The sequence below is a fragment of the Cydia strobilella genome, chromosome 23 (assembly GCF_947568885.1).
Source record: "Cydia strobilella chromosome 23, ilCydStro3.1, whole genome shotgun sequence".
Taxonomy (NCBI): Eukaryota; Metazoa; Arthropoda; class Insecta; order Lepidoptera; family Tortricidae; genus Cydia; species Cydia strobilella.
In genome coordinates, this window is record NC_086063.1 from 4,339,114 (window position 1) to 4,358,702 (window position 19,589).

At 36.3% G+C, this 19,589-nt stretch overlaps 1 protein-coding gene across 1 annotated transcript in view; it reads left to right on the forward strand.

Annotated features, from left to right (window-relative positions):
- Nucleotides 1–12,168, forward strand: part of LOC134751836 (sex peptide receptor) — a 113,457-nt gene extending 101,289 nt beyond the window's left edge. The window contains exons 5-6 of the mRNA XM_063687332.1: nucleotides 10,225–10,363; nucleotides 10,956–12,168. Coding sequence (XP_063543402.1) covers nucleotides 10,225–10,363; nucleotides 10,956–11,504 — 688 coding nt within the window. The 3' untranslated portion in view covers nucleotides 11,505–12,168. The remainder of the gene's footprint in view (nucleotides 1–10,224; nucleotides 10,364–10,955) is intronic.
- Nucleotides 12,169–19,589: the final 7,421 nt, after the last annotated feature.

The following is a 19,589-nucleotide window of genomic DNA, read 5'->3' on the forward strand; positions in this document are numbered from 1 at the left end:
ATAAAATTCAAGTTGAGGTACAAATTTAATTAGAAATGCAATAGAAATGCCCTATAACTTTCTAGTAACTCCCTTATTATTTATTATTTATAAGAAATTAAATTTTTGATTTAATAAGTTTTTATCGCCGACTTACTCTTCTTAATAAAAGTGGACGAAGTCACGTGAAGTCACTCTCTGGTATCAATCGAGACGTTTTATTGAGTGTGTGATCAAATGCTGTAATGGCGGTCGTATCATGCGGTTCCTGAACACACCATAGAGCAAAAGAGATAAAGCAGTGTATATATATATTGTCAGTAAAAACAGGCGGCAAATTTAAAAAAGCCGGCCAAGAGCGAGTCGGTCTCGCGTTCCAAGGGTTCCGTACATTACACAATTTAAACAATGTATTTTCTATGTGAAATGTCTTTAAAAAACCCGTAGGGGTCGGATCAAAACCTAAGTAATTAAGTCCGACTCACGCTTGACTGCACATTTCTAACAGGTTTTCCGGTGATTTATAGGTAAAAATCTATTTTGTGTATTTTTTTTTTTATTTTTTGACCCAGTAGTTTCGGAGATAAAGGGGGGGAATGGTCATTTATTGCCTATTTTCTTGAATAACTTCTAAACTGTTTATCTTAACATTATAAAAAATATATATTTCAGATTCCCACAATGAGCTCTTTCATTTGATATGTAACACGATATAGTTTGATAAACTTTCTCATTTACCCCCAAAAGTGGCCCCCGTGTTTAAAATTAATTTGTTTACGTTACATGTCCATCTTTGGGTTACAAACTTACATATGTGTACCAAATTTCAACTTAATTGGTCCAGTAGCTTCGGAGAAAATAGGCTGTGACAGACGGACAGACAGACAGACGCACGAGTGATCCTATAAGGGTTCCGTTTTTTCCTTTTGAGGTACGGAACCCTAAAAAATGTAGGCGCAAAGGGTTATCGTCCCATAGAAAATGTGAATTTCGCCCCTTGTACCACTGACAAGATTTGCTTGACCAACTATATCCAACTGTACATAATTAGGCATTATGTTGTTTCTTCATAGTAGTTCCGCTCTCATTTTAAAACGAGTAGCTAGTTTGCTCTGAATCTTTGTACTTACAATAGGATAAGGTATATCTATGTCTAAAATCTAGTTTATGTAGCTTCAGACACCATAGTTAAAAAATACAGCGAATTTACGTTTTTCATACAAAACGTGTTTTTGCTCTATTTCGTTTGTTTTATAAACTGGAGCTTTATAGACTAATTTCAGACCTAGATATACCCCATGTCATTGTATGTGCAAAGTTTCATTACAATCCAAAACGTAGTTTTAAAATGAAAACGGAACTCCGTTTGTATGGGAAGGTGAAATTCGGCCGAGCTTGCCGGAGACTTTAAAACACCGCCTCTGTACTGAATTTCTCCGTAAAGTAACCTTGTCCGTCGGTGACGTCATACACCAGTTGCGTGTCTATAAAACAACCCACAGTAAACAGGATATAACGCTGATATTTTATTTGGCCGCATTTTATTGCGGTCGTAAAATTCAACTGAAATACTACCTCTACTATAAAGTTACAGGAGTAAAAGTAACTAAGGCTAAGGCAAATGTTGAGAAGACCGTCTACCAGGTAACGCAGCGTACTACGTAGGCGAACAACACGCGAACGCGAAACGAAGCGATGCGGCGCGGGGTGAATCAATCCTTTGATATCTATAGAAGTGGGCGATCTCGTTGCGAACGCGAACGCCTTGGGCCCGCCGCGCCGCCTCCATTCCTCACCCCACCAACGGAGCGGCAGCTGACGTTCACGAGGGTTCATCATACATAGCCGTATACGAGTTTTCGCCCGGGAGGCGATTGGTCTATTCCTGGCCCGCGGTCTATTAGGCCACGAAAATGTAAAAATTGAACACGGTTGACAATAGGCTCAATAAATGTGTTGATTTTTTCGACACCAGCGCAACTTTTATCAAGCAAATTGACAGTGTAATCGAGTTAAAAATATCCATGTACAATCCCGCAGATTTCCTCTTCCTGTATGCTCAATTGCTCAATCGCTCATCCCAATCCGATTCCGAGGGATCGCCAACATCGAAAAATGCAAAAACGTTATCTGCCTCTCCATCGTTCGAATTTCAACAGCAATAGAGAGACTGATAACGCTCATCGATTTTTCAATTTTGGCAGTAGGATGATTTAACAATTTGTGGCCGCGAAATGTAATTAGACTCGAGTCAATAAGCACCACTCCGATAAGTGGAAGCTTTTCGCACGTAACAATCTGCGTGAGCGAATGTCAAGGCCGTAAAGGGGCCCACTGATTATCAGTCCGCCGGACGATATCAGCCTGTCAGTTAGAACAAAAATTTTACAGTTTTGAACAACTGACAGGCCGATATCGTCCGGCGGACTGCTAATCAGTGAATCACAAGATCAAAACCTTAACAAATTGATAATCAGAATCGGCCTTCATGACTGTTCAGAATAAAGTTTCCGTTACAAGACAGCTGTAAACAGGCTGTCCTTGCGTTTCCCGTCGCTAATAAAGAGGCGACATAAATATTGATCACTTGCCTATTAGATGAAGTATACTCGCGGTTACCACATTTTCGCGCTTCCAAACGCAGTTATCAAATTAGTAGGTACATTTACGGGGAGAGCAAATTCATTTTAGTTCCGTCCACATTTATTATCTGTATTGTATCATTTATTATCTGTGTCTGTGTGTGTTGCCTTTATATTTGATCTCATTTAAAAATGACTCTTACTGCATTTTGCTTGTAATTTTAAATCGGCGCGAGTAAGATGCGTTGCGAGTGATGTCAAAATAAAATAAGTTTGTTTGAAGATTTTTTCAAATAACAGGAGCTAACCATTGGCTTACAAGACTACTTGTAATACAAGACAGTTGTATTACAAGTTACAAACTTTCATAAATTATAAACAAATAAATATTAGTGTGTAATTGTGTATTAAATAAGTTTATTTTAAAATTACTTTTATTCCTTAAAATTGAGAAAATGTGCTGTAACATAAGTAACATTTTACAAAAATTAAAGCTCTTGTGTCGTGAGTGGTGACCACTAATACCGTCTTTACCATAGGGGCACACGAGTCCCGTGGCCAGGGCCTCCATCCTCAGGGGGCCACGAAGGACAGACAGTAAAAGTATATTTGATTACCCATAAGAAGAATCATAGTAGAAAAATGTTAGTTTATTATTATTATTTTTATTATTTATTTTAAACTTTATTGCACGTAAAAAGTGTACAACAGGCGGACTTAATACCATTATAGGCATTCTCTACCAGTCAACCATAGTTAGTTTAATTTACTTTCTTTACTTTCCAAAAGGGCCCCAAATTCTTATGTGCAGCATAGTTTAAGACGGCCTTGGATAGACGGCATAGTTTAAGACCACATTGTAATCGCTTCATTGCGGAGTCTATATAACAAGTAGGATGTCTGCATAAATTAAGGCGGCACCTAAATCAGATGCCTTTACCTTTGGAATTACAAACGGTTAGGAAATCATCAGGATTAGGCCCTTAAGCTGTCAACATGAATTCTCGTAAGCCTTTGGGTCATATGTGACACGGTTTGGGTTATATGTGACACGTTTTGCCCTTGTAGACTGAAATTCACCATGTTTCGTTAGTTGTTTTTTTACGGTTTTTTGCAGACTTCTCCGTAAAGAAGAGTTCTTAATGATGTTTTTAAAGTATTGCAATATATAATGTAATATAATATAATGTATTATTTATACGTCATTATTTCATAGAAGTTTGTTTAATAAAATATATTAATAACGAGTCACTCACGTATTTTAAGTCGAAAAACGCTCGACATGTTCCACTCCGTACCGAGGAGCGTCATCAGGAGCTGGGAGGAGGAGGAGGAGAAGTTTAACGTTTAAAATAACACCTGCACTGCGTGTGCTGTCAAAATTTCTGCAGACTTTTCTTGGTTTAACTTTACTAATAATAAATAATTACTACGATAATTAATACGATTAATTAATTGATTAATTTATTAATTGTTACGATGGCAGTTACGTTGGCGCCACTTCCTACTTAACTGTCATGGTAACAATATATATGTATATATATAAATATCATCGCTGGATGCAACCAAAAAAGTAAAGACAAAAAGGAAGTCTCGAAATTTGACAACTGGTCGGGCCTAGTGGGTAGTGACCCTGCCTGTGAAGCCGATGGTCCTGGGTTCGAATCCCGGTAAGGGCATTTATTTGTGTGCTGAGCACAGTTATTTGTTCTGAGTCATGGGTGTTTTCTATGTATTTACTTATATATATTATATATATCGTTGTCTGAGTACCCACAACACAAGCCTTCTTGATCTTACTGTGGGACTTAGTCAATCTGTGTAAGAATGTCCTATAAATTTTTATTTACTATTTATAATCTGCAAGATAAACTCAATGCTATATGCTAAACCCACTGGGCCATTAAACATTTTACGTAAGCCGTCAACCGAGTTTCATTCGTTTTAAGAGGAAAGGGGACGACCACTTCTCCGTAACAACGTAGTCACCATTTCCCTCTCCGGATATTACTTTACACCGGACTTTATAGAAAACATTTTTATACAATTTATTGGATTTTACCCATAGCTTAGGGGTATATAAAAATCGAAAAATTTGAAAAAAATCAAACGAAACGGGTTTATTTTTTTCCAAACTTTTCGATTTTTGTAAAAGTAAGGATAAAAATCTAATACCGTACAATTTTTTAAAAGCTCCAAAATGGGCCCACTGATTGTCAGTCCGTCGGACGATATCAGCCTGTCAGTTAGAACAAAAATTTGTCATTTCGGAACAACTGACAGGCCGATATCGTCCGGCGGACTGGTAATCAGTGGGCAGTTTACTCTTATAATCATCAAATAATCGTGGTAATTATACATCAAATTTAGTAAAAATATTATCTATAATGTTAATATGTGAGGTTTTCAATCAAAAGGTACCACAGTGTCGTTTACCATAAGGAAGAAAATTGCTTGTATGTTTATACGAAAAACCTGTCAGAGCGTCCTTATGGCAAGCGACAATGTGGTACCTTTTTCTTGAAAACGATACATATATATCCAGAGAGGAAAATTAAGACTACGTTTGTATGGAGATGCGTAGCCTTTCCTCTTAAACATTTTACATAAGCCGTCAGCCGGGTTTGATTCGTTTTTAATATTCCTGCCTTTTGATAAGGATGTAAAGCTGTTTATATCTGTCGTATACTTTATAGCTTTTGAAACAAGGGCCAAGGAGAAATATGATTTTCGAATGATTACGGCATTTTTACAGCTTGTCTGTAATCAGAGACACTTACATAATAGATAAATTATCGAGAGCGCGCAATTGCATATATGTGTGTGTGTGTGTGTGTGTTTACAAGCATTCTATATTTGAATTTTCTCTTTACTCGTACTATCAGCATAAAAAGTGCTTCAAGGGTTCATGTAGAACTGTATTAAATAGTTTTAAGAACTGTATACTAATATGAGTGCAATAAACAATTCTAATTCTAATTCTAGCCGGTCGAAATATTTAGCAGATCGCGCCAGCATAGCTTGCCCTGTCAATCCCTAGAATTGTGTCAAATTTTTGTTTTTTTAATGTCCTGGATGCCCTTTAAGCCAAATCTAACACCAAAAAAAAAGGAAAAGGGGCAAGCTATGATGGCACCATCTCTGCAAACCATCCCATTGTTATCAAAGAAGTAAATACAAAAATAATTTCAGATCATATTATTATTAATACTTGTGACAGCTAAGATGAAGATTTAAATGACAGTGACTAAAAGCAAAGAGACCCACCCACTCCACTTGTTTAGGGTCTGTAATCTCATTAAATTATTTTCCTTTTCATGCGAACAGTAGGTTGTACCTACTACTACAAATGTAATTATATTACAGTAGAATCCGTTTATTATGACGCCGCTTATACTGACCAACCGCTTAGTATGACGTAATTACTGTGCGAATCTTGGTTTTCATATAAAATTGTTTGTGGCAAAGTCGGATACTGACTAGGCTAGGAGGCCGTTATTGACCGGCCATCTCAAATTTTCCGGGCTCTGTAGTAATATTATTTCCGCACTTTTTATTTCTCCGACAACCATCGTTCCGCAATTCTTTATCATCAAAACTGTCTGTCAAAATATCGGCAAAATATAGGAAACAATCTATTTTACAGTACATTTATGTATTTGAATAAATCACTTCTTTTTCACTTGATTTGATGTTTTATTTATGAGGTAAATAGGTACAAGTTAAGCTTTTCGGATTGTATATTGAAACAACAAAACTTAAGTGGGACGGCAGTCAAATGATAAAATGATAAGAAAAAATTTAAGGAATAAGCAAAATTGTTCTAACGCGTGCCATTCTGGAATGCTTCGTAAAACATTTCAGTAGGCAATTCAATTTGTTATTGTTATCTATAATTTTTTATGAAGCCTTCTTGAGATGTTAGGCGTCGCAAAAATATGCTAAAGAGCAATGGAGGCAGGGCGAGAATTTTTATACTTTGCCCTGTTTTTTACCTTAAACGGATCAAAAATAAATTTAGCGTTCAATTAATTTACCGTCTATTTTCAACTCGAAAAATATGTTATTTCTACCCGCTTTTTTTTTCTTTACTTATTTTAACACGTGTTAGGTAAGTTTTATTCGATTTGAACACTCCCCTGCGCTGTATAGTTAAATAACTAAACACCTACAAACCTCTCCTCTACCTTTTCTCACGATCAGGGTTCGCGAATGAAATTTAACGAGCAAAACTAATACAATTAATTAAGGCGCTTCGCGCAGTTTTTGGCCAAAAACTGTTACTTTTTAGAGCTTATAACTTCTAAATGAGTTAACCAAAAATTATGAAAAAAATATATATGCATCTTCACTCTATGGACAACAATCGCAACATTTGACTTTTTTCCTGAAATTTGTAGTTTCACTGAAAAAAAAATAACACGACAGGCCGTTTTGCGGCTAACTTTGCTTATAACTTCTAAACGGCTTAATCGATTAAAATTATTTTTAAACTAACAAATATGTTTTAATAGGTTCTACAAATGCAACATAGCTTTTCTTAATCAAAAAATATTTTCTTAAGAAATCGAACGTTTTTCCACATTTCATGCGTATGCAGCCTGAAAATGGCGTGGCCGGCAGTCGTGTGCCAGCTTTGAGACGAGGAGGCTGTGTCGCTCGTCGCTCCGTGCCTTCCTTGCACTATGTTCGCTTATGCACAAGCAAAGTGCTATAATATCGGAGTTATTGTGGCCAAAGAATAAATAACTGCAGAGCGCTGATTTGGTTGCGACGCGCATTAGCGAGCGCAACACGGTATTTTGCGGTCTATTACAATGAATGTAATGATAATATCGGTATATATTATACTATAATATACGTATGTTTGAGAAAACTACATTTGAAATAAATAAATAAATGTTTTCTAACCGACATATTATAATGTCATTCAAGTTTTACGTTTTGAATAATGTTCCATTCCATCTCGAAACAATAAATGATTGATTTAACATAAGCTACCTATTACGTTTTATGTATGAATGTAGTAGCTGTTAAAAAACATTGTTTTTGTAGTTTAAAAATAATTTTAATCGATTAAGAACTAGCAAAACGGCCTATCGTATTTTTATTTACGAAAAAACTTACTATTAAGTTTATTGTCGGTTTAGTTAAGTAGTAATTAGTGTTAAATAGTGTAATTGTAGTTATGTCTGTAAATTTTTCATGGGTGATCCTTGCCTGTTAATAAACGTTTTATTATTTTATTATTATTTGTATCTCCTTCTGGATTTCAGTAATTAATTCATTGGGTCAACTTGGTGTATTATGTCTTCTAAATGGGTAAACAAAAAATTATGAAAAAATATATATGAATCTTCATTTATTGTTCAACAATTATAAAATTAAACTTATTTCCTGATATTTATAGTTTTACCGTAATAAAAATAATAAAACAGGCCATTTTGCGGCTAACTTTGGTTATTTTTACTAAACGGCTAAATCAATTAAAATTATTTTTAAACTAACAATAATGTTTTAATATCTGACGGTCTTTCCACCGCGATACAACCGGCCGACGATTTGTTTTATTAACAATATCATCTAAACTACCATCTGACAAAGTATGAAATGGGAATAATGGGATGCGATGACTGAAAAGATTTTTTTACATGTTCATGTGACCAGCTGACGGTCCACCGAGATACAACCGGCTGACCATTTTTTTAATTCACAATAGCATCTAAACTATCATCTGACACAATATCAAGCGGGAAGCGATAACAATTTTTTTTGCGTGTTTCGGTGGCTGCCATTCCTCAACTCATCAACGGAGCGGCAGCTGACGTCCACAGGGGTTCATCATACATAGCCGTTAACCACTAAAAAAAAATTACTGCAAAGCGCTGATTTGGTTGTGGCGCGCTTGTAATGAAAACCGGCCAAGTGCGAGTCGGAGTCGCGTTCCAAGGGTTCCGTACATTACTCAAATTAAACAATTTATTTTTTATGTGAAACGTGCGTGAAATGTCTTTAACAAACCCGTAGGGGTTGGATCAAAAACTAAATAATTAAGTCCGACTCACGCTTGACTGCTCATTTCTAATAAGTTTTCCTGTGATCTATAGGTAAAGATCTATTTTGTGTATTTTTTTCAAAATTTTATACCCATTAGTTACGGAGATAAAGGGGGGATTGCTCAGTTTTTGCCTATATTCGTGGATAACTTCTAAACAATTTAAAAGTGCTTGTTGCTAGGCCTATTTGAATAAATAATATATTGAATTAAATTAAATTGAATTGAATTGACTGTTTATCCTAAAATTATAAAAAATATACATTTGAGATTCTCACAATGAGCTCTTTCATTTGATATCGACGATATACCTAGTTTGAAAAACTTTTTTTTTTAATTTTCTCTTTCACCCCCCAAAAGTGGCCCCCGTGTTTAAAATTATTTTTTTTACGTTACATGTCCGTCTTTGGGTCTCAAACTTACATATATACACCAAATTTCAACTTAATTGGTTCAGTCGTTTCCGAGAAAATAGGCTGTGACAGACGGACAGACAGACGCACGAGTGATCCTATAAGGGTTCCGTTTTTTCCTTTTGAGGTACGGAACCCTAATAATGATGATATTCCCACGTAATGATTGAGAAAATTTCGAACTTCGAAAAATAACACATTTGTAGTAGTATATGAAGCTAGTAGGTACTTTAATTTTATAAGTTAACCATTAATGGCAATACGGCATAAAAAAAACTGTATAAAATAAACGCACTGTACGCCTCAATTTAGTACATACCAAGCTTTAGCTATAAATCTTAATCCGTCGATTTGACTTAGGTATTTATTTGTAAGAAACAGATAAAACACAAATTAACTAATTGAGGCTTGTAAAGTATAATGCATAAGGGAATATATTTTTATTATAATTTACGACCTCCACTACACGCATGATCTACTCATACTCAAACAACAAAATATCTGCAAAAGATACACAAATACGAGGTATAGCGCCAAATGCCGCGCGCCTCTGGGCTGTAGGTTATTCTTTGAAGCTCGTTCCGCCGCAGTCGTCGCACCGAGACGAAATTCACGTACGATCTCAGTGAGCGGGGTGCGGGTACAGAGACGCTGAGACGCTCAAGGCCAAATCAGCGAGAATCGTCTTAAGTTAGTCTTTCGGTTTAACTCACGTATATCACTCGTGCGGCATGTTTCGGTAAGCAGAGCTTAGGTCTCCATTTTCAAACACTGACAGTGCATGAGTAGCGGTCACAAGGGCCTGACACTCTTTGATAGAGAAAGTCTTATTGAGGAAAGAGAAAATAGTTCCATGCTTTGTCTTTATCTCCGAACAGGCATTTTTTCATGGTCGGGTTATGGCATTAAGTGGGCATCATAGCAAGGAGGCTATGGCGAAATACCGAAATTTATAAGAGTGAAAGAGAAAAGACATCGGACATGCAAACCGGATACATTGCGTAGCATACATTTTATATGAATATTCTTTCTCTTACCCCCCGGTCGCTCGGTGGCGCGTCTATAACTACTTGTTTAAACTACATATGTCTTTGAGCGGACACAATAGCCGCGCGTAGTACACTGTCGCTCGCCGCGCAACGACAAATTAGCTTAATATTCTAATATTAATACAAAACCTTAATTTTACCTGTAGGTGCACGATGCCGCGCGTGACCAAATGCCTGATCTACATCGGCATAGCGGCGTTCCTGCACCAGCTGCCTCGCTTCTTCGATCGCCAGTTCATCCCACACCACACCGTCTGGCGTGGCCACTATGAAGACGTGTGCAGGGTATGTACTTTCGAGCTAGGTAATTTTGCGAAATTTGACGTTTTAAGGTTATAAATTGTATGGAGCTGACGCATGTCGCCGTACCCATCGTGTTTGAAAAATACTATACTCAAATTACGCCAGGAAAAATATGTATTTGAGCCACTTTTTGCCTCTTCCTCCTAACCAGAATCCTTGGACAATTGATGGTCAAGGAGACTGAACTATTATATTCGCATTAGTTAGGCGTAGGCTAGCGAGAACTTGCATGCAATTGCAATTTACGTTACATTGCCGACTACTTGGGTTTTTTTATTGATATAGGAGGCAAACGAGCAGACAGATCACCTGATGGTAAGCGATTACCGCCGCCCATGGACACCCGCAACACCAGAGGGGTTGTAAGTGCGTTGCCGGCTTTAAGATACGCTACTTTACGCGTTTTATTGTACGCTATTTTCTTGAAGGTTTGAAGGTCGTATCGGTCCGGAAATACCGCAGGCGACATTTCATTCCATTTTAGCTGTGCAAGGCAGGAAGTTTCTGAAGAAACGCACAGTTTCTGCTTGTGAAAAATTAATTAAAAAACTTATTTGTTTTGTTGTTGTTTCAGATACAAATAGCTCCATGGGTGCACTCGCTCTCCCTGGACGCCTACTTCATTTCCTACTTCGGTTTCCGCGTGCTCTTCGTCCACCTCATCCCCTGCACTTCCCTCGTGGTCCTCAACATACTTCTCTTCAGGGCAATGCGCACCGCTCAACTCAATCGGCAAAAACTCTTCAAGGAAAACAGGAAGTCAGAGTGCAAGAGACTCAGGGATTCCAATTGCACAACGCTTATGCTCATCGTCGTTGTCACCGTTTTTCTTTTAGTAGAAATACCTGTTGCCGTTGTCACCGTCTTACACATTATATCTAGCAGTCTTGTAGAAATTTTAGACTACCATATTGCAAATATCCTGATTTTGATCACGAATTTCTTCATCATTGTCTCATATCCCATCAACTTTGCTATATACTGCGGCATGTCGAGGCAATTTAGGGAGACGTTTAAGGAGTTATTTATTAGAGGAGCGGTTACTAGTAGGAAAAATGGCGGTTCTAGTAGGTATTCCTTAGTTAACGGCCCTAGAACTTGCACTAATGAAACTGTGCTTTAGAGAATTAAGATTTTTTGTATATAAACTGTGCTATTTTCACTGATAGATTGTAGATTCTGTTTGTCTATTTTATATAGTTATAATAGACATATCAAAATGTAAGAATTTAAAAATGTAGAATTTTTGGCGATTTATTTGAGCGGCCTTTGTGCTATAAAATGAAATATTTATTAATAGTTGTAGCGCATAAAAAATATTGATTGTTGTAATTTTGTACATTTTCGGTTACTTTTTTGAGACTTTGATTGCTACCTGATCATAAAATAGTAAATAGCTGTAATTTTTTTTTTTGTTAATGATCAGCTAATGTCAAAGTCCGCGAATGGAGAGCCCCCATTCACAAAAAGTAGCAGAAATTAAGTTTTGTAAAGTATAGATGTTGATAAAATTGTTTTTAATTATTTCTGTAAATATATAATTATATTTAAATCTATGTAAACGTTTCTCATATATTGGAAACGTATAACGTTGTAAAAAGAATACGTAGATGTCTTATTTATGTAAAACATTATGAGCTATTGTGTTACACGCATAATATATATCAATGTGACTTTTGTGCTTATGACTGTGCGTTGTCTAAAATGGAATGAATTTTGTATTAAGGACCATGGCGAATTAAAACATCATTTAGGTTCACTGTAACTGAATAAAGAATTGTAATTATTACGTTTTGTTTTAATCAATAACACATTGAAATCAGAAATCAGAAATCATCGCATTTATTCGTGATAAACTATAACATACAAAAGTATAAACCCAACAAAGAAATATAAATATAAAAATAAATAGTTTACTTAATGCTAACCCAAAAGGGCCACGAACGAACGCAGCTGTACGACACTGCCCTATTTTAAAACTGAACGCGACTGCGGCGGCGAATGGGCGGCGATCATTAGATATCTTCAAGCATTTTAATGACAGAGTATTTCAGTTAATAGAATCAGTACAAACGCCATTCGAAAAGACGACATGTACCTATCGGGATGACATATGCAACGCAGTCTTTTCGATATTTTTTTCGTATTCTATCAACGATTTTCACATGGTTATTTTCTTGAAAGATGGACAGTGAGACCGCTTGTACAGTCCCGACCCGCCTCGGCTTCGCACGGATAGTTCAACTAATTTACACAAAACCTTTACAAATTATTCATATAAAACCTTCCTCTTGAACCACTATTAAAAAAAACTGCATCAAAATCCGTTGCGTAGTTTTAAAGATCTAAGCATACATATGGACAGACGGACAGACAGCGGGTGTTTTATACTATGTAGTGATGATGATTTTTTCGGACTCGGGCCCTAATCCGTTAAACTAAAGTCCGTTAAACAAAAGTCCGTTAAACAAAGGTCTACAGCACGTGCCAAAGTAACAATGTCGTTTAAAAAGCAACTATCGTGATAATATTAAGATTCAAATTCATGTGACAGCTCATTCAGAGATCAATCGGGGCGGTATTGTTTTTGGAGAAAACGTGTTATCTCCGAATGGGCTGTTTCATAAATTTGAACCATATAATTAGCATGGTAAGTTTGCTTTTTAAACGGGGTTATTCTCGTTACTTATGTCGGGGCTATTACCTTTACCAGCAGTTACCTTTTGTTTAATAGATTAGGGTCCGAGCCCGAAAAAATCACCTGAGATCATTCATACTACTATAGACGTCCGGTGATTTCGCCAGACGATGGACCGTTGTTACGCGACTACGTCCAGCTTTGTATGTCTATGTAAATAAATGCTTCAGAAAATTCGACGGTGGAAACTTCAAATTTAATGTCGTAAGGGACATTGTCGTAAGTACACTAAATATACCATTGGAATTAGTAATTTATTTTCTCTGTCTATTTAAATATACAGGCGCCTATTATAAGTATTGAGAAGGCGGAAAATCATGCAAAATGTTGACCTTTGGTGAACAAAGCAATCGCCTCATGCAAAGAGGATATAATAGGATAGAGCGGTACTGTCATAGTAAATTTTGTAGCCACAGTAAATTTACTGCCATCTATCGACACACGATTAAAACTAAAACTAAAAATATCAAATAATTTATTTATATATAGATAAATATTTTTTTATTTGCAATATTTGCATTGATTATTTTTATATTATTTTAACCCATGTTCTTTCACTGATATGCGTTAAAATTGTTAAATAACAAACGAAACCGTTAACGCCCTCTATACGAGAGTAGGCCAAAGGTAGTAGCGCCATCTGATCGAGAATCAAATTTTCTTGGTTTTCGAAGTACGTTTTTTCCTTAGACTGTATCCATTTATTACGGAGTTACATCTATCTTTGCCTCATGTGATCACGACCCTCAGTCATAGGGAAACAAGTAAAAATAATTGTCTACTTATACTACGGAAACAAAGTTCTACCAGCAATAGTATAAAGAATTCAGCTGACCTAAAAATAGTATCTCCACATGACGGCGTTAATTCCATTACGCCGCCACTAATACATATATTGTATTATCTCGTATGAGTCCATAAAGTGTATTGTTATTAGTTTACGAACCGACCCCTGCTGAGCACGTGTTATGGACGGTATTGCAGAATTTATAGAAGTACTTATATGCCGTAAAATGTGCCTACTTTGCTCCCCACTGGGTAATTGTGCTCCAACGGTATATTTTTATGTACAAAAACTATATAAAAACCTCATCTTAGTGCTACAACATGATAGTAGCGATGATCTACTTTAAATCACCATACAATAATAATTTAAAAACTAATAGGGGATATTACTGCAATGTTCTGCCACCAGAGTGCAGGACTAGCCTTTTTAGTAAACCATAGAGTAACTTATACATATTGTATCTTTAACAGGTTTTTGACAAGTTTTGAGAGATAATTAAATATGACATTGATGCATCACGGCGGTTTGCTAACAGAGGACCTACCGGGAAACACGAATTCGAAAATTCGCTATCTGCCTCTTTATCGCTCGAATATGCAAGAGTGATAGAGATGTTAGATAAAGAAATGTTCTTGTTTCACGATAGACCCTCAGATTGTGGTAGTGGCGCCCTGGCACCCCCTACGCAGAGTTTCGCGTAATATTTCCTATTCGAAATTTACGTTTCACTTATACGAGGAACATTATTTTATGCAATTTGATGAATAGGTACATTACATTCATATTTATACGTTGCGTAGTATTTAGATAGAGTAGAGTATTTGCATTTTACAATGTTTGCTCCAACAAACATGCATTTATATAATAAGATAAATTAAAGCAGGAACATTGTAGATTTATTTTTAAGTAGTAATAAATAAAATAATTTTATTTCAGACAAAGTCCATAGTCCGACATACACATTAAAATTACAATTAGGTACAAATAAAATAATATAAAATTCAATTACAAATAAAATATTAATTATTACAAGCTATTATTTACACTTTAGTCACATTAACATTACACAATTTGTACAAATACATTAAAATTGTATTACAAGCTACAAGCTTTTGACAAAAGAGAATACATTAAAATACATTTAAACTAAGCATAATAACCATTTGCTAACAAAATTACATGTTTTTATTTTGTAATTAAAGGAAATTTTATACTAAAATAATTAAAAGATCGAGAGATCAATAGTAGTAAAGTCGTTTAGATTACTAGTCGCCTTAAGCCTTATTTTTACAAAGCAAATCTAATATAAACATGTGCACCTTTGCGTCTGGACGGGCGCGGGACGAGTGGTTTGACTAGGTTCTAGGTGTGTCTTTTTTTAGTCTAGTTTTAATTATTATTTATTATTATGTACGATGTCGATGTATTGTTGTGACTTGGTTTTAGTTTAGTTTACTTTTTAGTTAATTTTAATGTAAATTGATATAAATTGTACTGTATAAGAAAACGTAATTTTATAATAAAAGTCATGAATTGGATATAAACAGAATACATTCTTCCCAAACAAATCTACCCAAATATGAACTTCTAATAGGTACACATTGAAAAGAGTTAATTTCGCTAAAAAGGTGCCCGAAAATCCTTCTGTTTGTATTGACACAGAATAGTCGTACCACAATGAGTCTGCTTTATTTTAACGTTAATTCACTAATTCTAACGTTTTTTTATGATAGGAGCAGGCGAATCGAAATCGCCAGGGACCCGTTTCTCAAAAGCTTGTAGCTTGTAATACAAGTGGAAGTCCCTTTCTAACAAAAGCTGTAAAAAAGTGCCATCCGCTTTTAATATAAGTTACAAGCTTTTGCGAAACGGGCCCCTGATGGTAAGCGATTACCGTGCCCATGGACACCCGCAATACTGGAGGGGTTGTAAGTGTGTTGCCGATATTGAAGATGGGAGTTCGCTCTTTTCTTGAAGGTTTGAAGGTCGCATCGGTCCGGAAATACCGCAGGCGACAGTTTAGATGTACGTACGAGGGAGGTTTCTGCGACTGCCATGAGTGCCAACCATCTAAGTGGTGAAGATGGAAATGTTGATGCTTAGAACGGTGGCGGAAAGAAGCGGCAGGGATTAATCCGAACAATTCCTCGGAGCTCTCCCCGTTATACATGCGATAGAAAATTTAGCGAGGCTACATCTCTACGCAGCGCCAAGGAGTCAAGCCGATCAGAAATACGCTGGCAGCCGACCATTTTTTATTATGTCAATATCCAGAGAGTAAAATAAGGACTATGTTTGTATGGAAAAGCCCCCTTTCATTCTCCCTTTTCAAGACCCACTTTTTTTAAATTATTTTTCCAGATTCACCTGTCTTACAGATTTATTTAGATTTCAAACTCAGTGAACCATCTTCAGAAAACACTGTTCTGCGTATACCTATCTAATCCGTTAAATTTGAAACCACCCTCTTTGCCAATATGAAGAGGATTGGCTATCGAAGAATGTATTGAAAACATAATCGAAAGACGAATATAAATAACGGGGTAAATAAATGTGTTTATTCGGATAGAAGGAGTTGCAAAAGACGTAATGTAGGTTATGTTATTTGTATTGTATAGAGTGGGTCGATACCTAATTTCGTAGGTTACGTTTTTGACGAAGTGTCTCGACATTTTGGTGATTCTAATATTTTATTAAAAGTCCCTACATATTAAAGTAAAAATAAAAGTCATCGTTTTTTCGTCAGATTTCGGTTAAATTTGTTGGATAGATAGTTCCATATTCTGCATAATAAGCGCAATTACACCGTATGTCGTAAAAAATATTCCATTGAGTTACGAAAACGTATGGTATTTTCGGTAATACTGAATATTATATTACATTTTGTTTCCCAAATTGTGATTTCGTATTTATTCTATCCAGAATGAGGAACTCCTCAAACCAGCCAAATTTTATCCAAATCTAACGAAAACAATCGACAATAAATAAAAGTGGACCTTAATCATTTTTTGGTAAACCAATATAAACAGTATTTATAAAGTAGCAAATGGAAACATAATATAAACTGAATTCAAAGTATTTATCCATTTTTTCCATTTCCCTAAATTCTCCCTAATATAAATATATTTACACTAATCTAAGATTATAGCGAATTCAATCACTATAGCTTAGGGGATTGAGTAATAAATACACTTGCCGCCATTTTGGCCATTTTATGTCCGCCATAATGAAATGGTGTCGAGGGTGTGTTCGGGTAGACATGTTTACGAGTTTTGAGAATATTATTAGCGGTCATTTTTTTCATACAACGTTCGCAACCAATGGTTTCGGAATTTTTCTCCAATGGTTTTTAAAAATAAGATACGTACTTAAGTGTTTCTCTAGTTTGAATTTTTAAGTTTCGTCACCAAAAGGTTGATAGTGTGGATAGCAATTGATGCAGATTTCTATAGATGGCGCCAGGAAAGGTTTCCCCCGCATCCTGGCCCTAAAATAAAATAAAATAAAAACATGATTGTGACACGATTAACAGGAATATACCTATGCTAGTGACTATTGTAAAGATTTTCTATCTGCCAACCACATTGGTACCCTCTATCTAAGTATCTATAGCTACGGAAATGTGTACTGGGAGTTGAAATAAGAAAGCTTAGGTTCTCCCCACTTGCGCCATCCAACTAACCCGGGATTAGGCAGTTAAACCGTTGACTCAGTGTCAAATTGTACTAGTAACCATGGTAACTCCAGGTTTAACTGGTTAACCCCGGGTTAGTGGAATGGTGCAAGTGGGCCTTATTGCTACACTCACAACCGGGAGACAACTAAAGAGTAAGCTATACGTTGGACCATCCGTAGGCGCGCGGAATGCTGACAATGCATAAGTACCCTTACCACGAGTCACTAACAGTGTCAACACGGTCAACACTGACATACACGGTAACGTCTACGTAATTTACTTTCTATACATCTCGCTCGCACTAATATGTCAGTACGAGCGAGATGCAAAGAAAGTAAGTTACGTAGACTTTAGCGTATATAAGTAATAACAGTAAGTTTCTGTAATATTAAATGATACTTTTATTGAGATATATAAGATTTATTAACAAGAACATTGTACATTGCATCATCATGCATGTATTGACATTGACAATAATGACAGTGACAGATGGAAAACGCGGGAGACCTCCAGCCGGCGTTAAGGATGCGTTCCATGCTTCCATGTCAGTTTCCATTTGGAAATGTTACTAATAGGTTACCAATGTTACCAAGGGACCGTTTCTCAAAAGCTTGTAACTTGTAATACAAGCGGATGACACTTATTGACAGCTTTTGTTAGAAAGGGACTTCCACTTGTATTACAAGCTACAAGCTTTTGAGAAACGGGCCCCTGTAACATTCCCAGAAGACGGTAACATACGAAACTAATGATAGTGATGACTTATATGTAATATCGGCCGGTGGATTCACCAATTAAAACTATATTTATCTGCTGAATAATATGTAGTTTAATGTTATTTTTACAAAGCGTTCTAAATGTTTTTTTATTTATATTAGCAATCAGTCAGTCTTGACACTTGCGTTTTGTTATGCCTCATATCAATGGCGTTTTGTTTTAATCAACAGTTTTATGTATGCTAAGATATAATACTAGACATTTACTGGTATTAATCAACTATTAAATATTAAGAATATTTATAACAATGTTGATGATGTTTTATAATACATTAAATGACAATAATACCATAAACTCAAATAAACTCTTTAGGTACACTCAACGTCAGAGAGCTATATATGTCTATCTCACTTTACTACTTTAGGCTCGGTGTAGGCTGTCAAGCCTACAACTAAACCAGTCTATATTACTAATAGGAACAGTCTCAGGAAATATCTAACATATGAGATAAAATAAGGTTGACACTGTCAGTGACTAGTGGTAAGGGTAAAGCTATCCCTATAAAAGGCAGACAGTTTTGCCGGACCCAGACAAGGAATTTTCTGTGCCGTCAACAAGCCTTTGTATGAGGCCTTTGAGAAGCGAGGGCTAGACTGTAATTTTGTAAATTATGACGCAAAAACATTGTAGAAGACAATGTTTGGGGAGCGAATATTCTGTTATCACAGCAATTAACTAAAAATTAAAGGTAAACCAAAATGTAAGGTACCTTACCTAGTACCTAAGGCTCTGTCATTAGGGACCATCATTTGAGGCCAGAGGTAGGTATATAAAGGTACCTAACTAAACTATAAGCTAGCCATACGCGCACGGATTTGCTCGTCGGATCTGCCTGAAAGATGTGTCTGGCGGACACATCCGTCAATGTGTGGCGAGAAATAGACACAGATGGGCAGCGGACGGGCATCCGGCGGACAAATCTGTGTCTATTTCTCGCCACACATTTACGGATATGTCCGCCTGACACATCTTTCAGGCAGATCCGACGGGCAAATCCGTGCGTGTATGGCTAGCTATTAAAATATTCCGCACATAAAAATTTCGTTAGCTACAAATTCTGACCACAGAGCACATTTTCGACGCCGCAAGTCGGTTACTAGTGGAAATGTCGGTCCTTAATTTTATATCGTCATAAAGTTTGCGATGCACGGTACATATTTCCAATTTTATGACGTCCGGGACCGGCGAGTGCTAAGCGATAAAATTTGAAAAGAATTCTTCACACTAGAAAACTTGTTTAGACTATCTTGGCCCACTTGCACCATCCCAC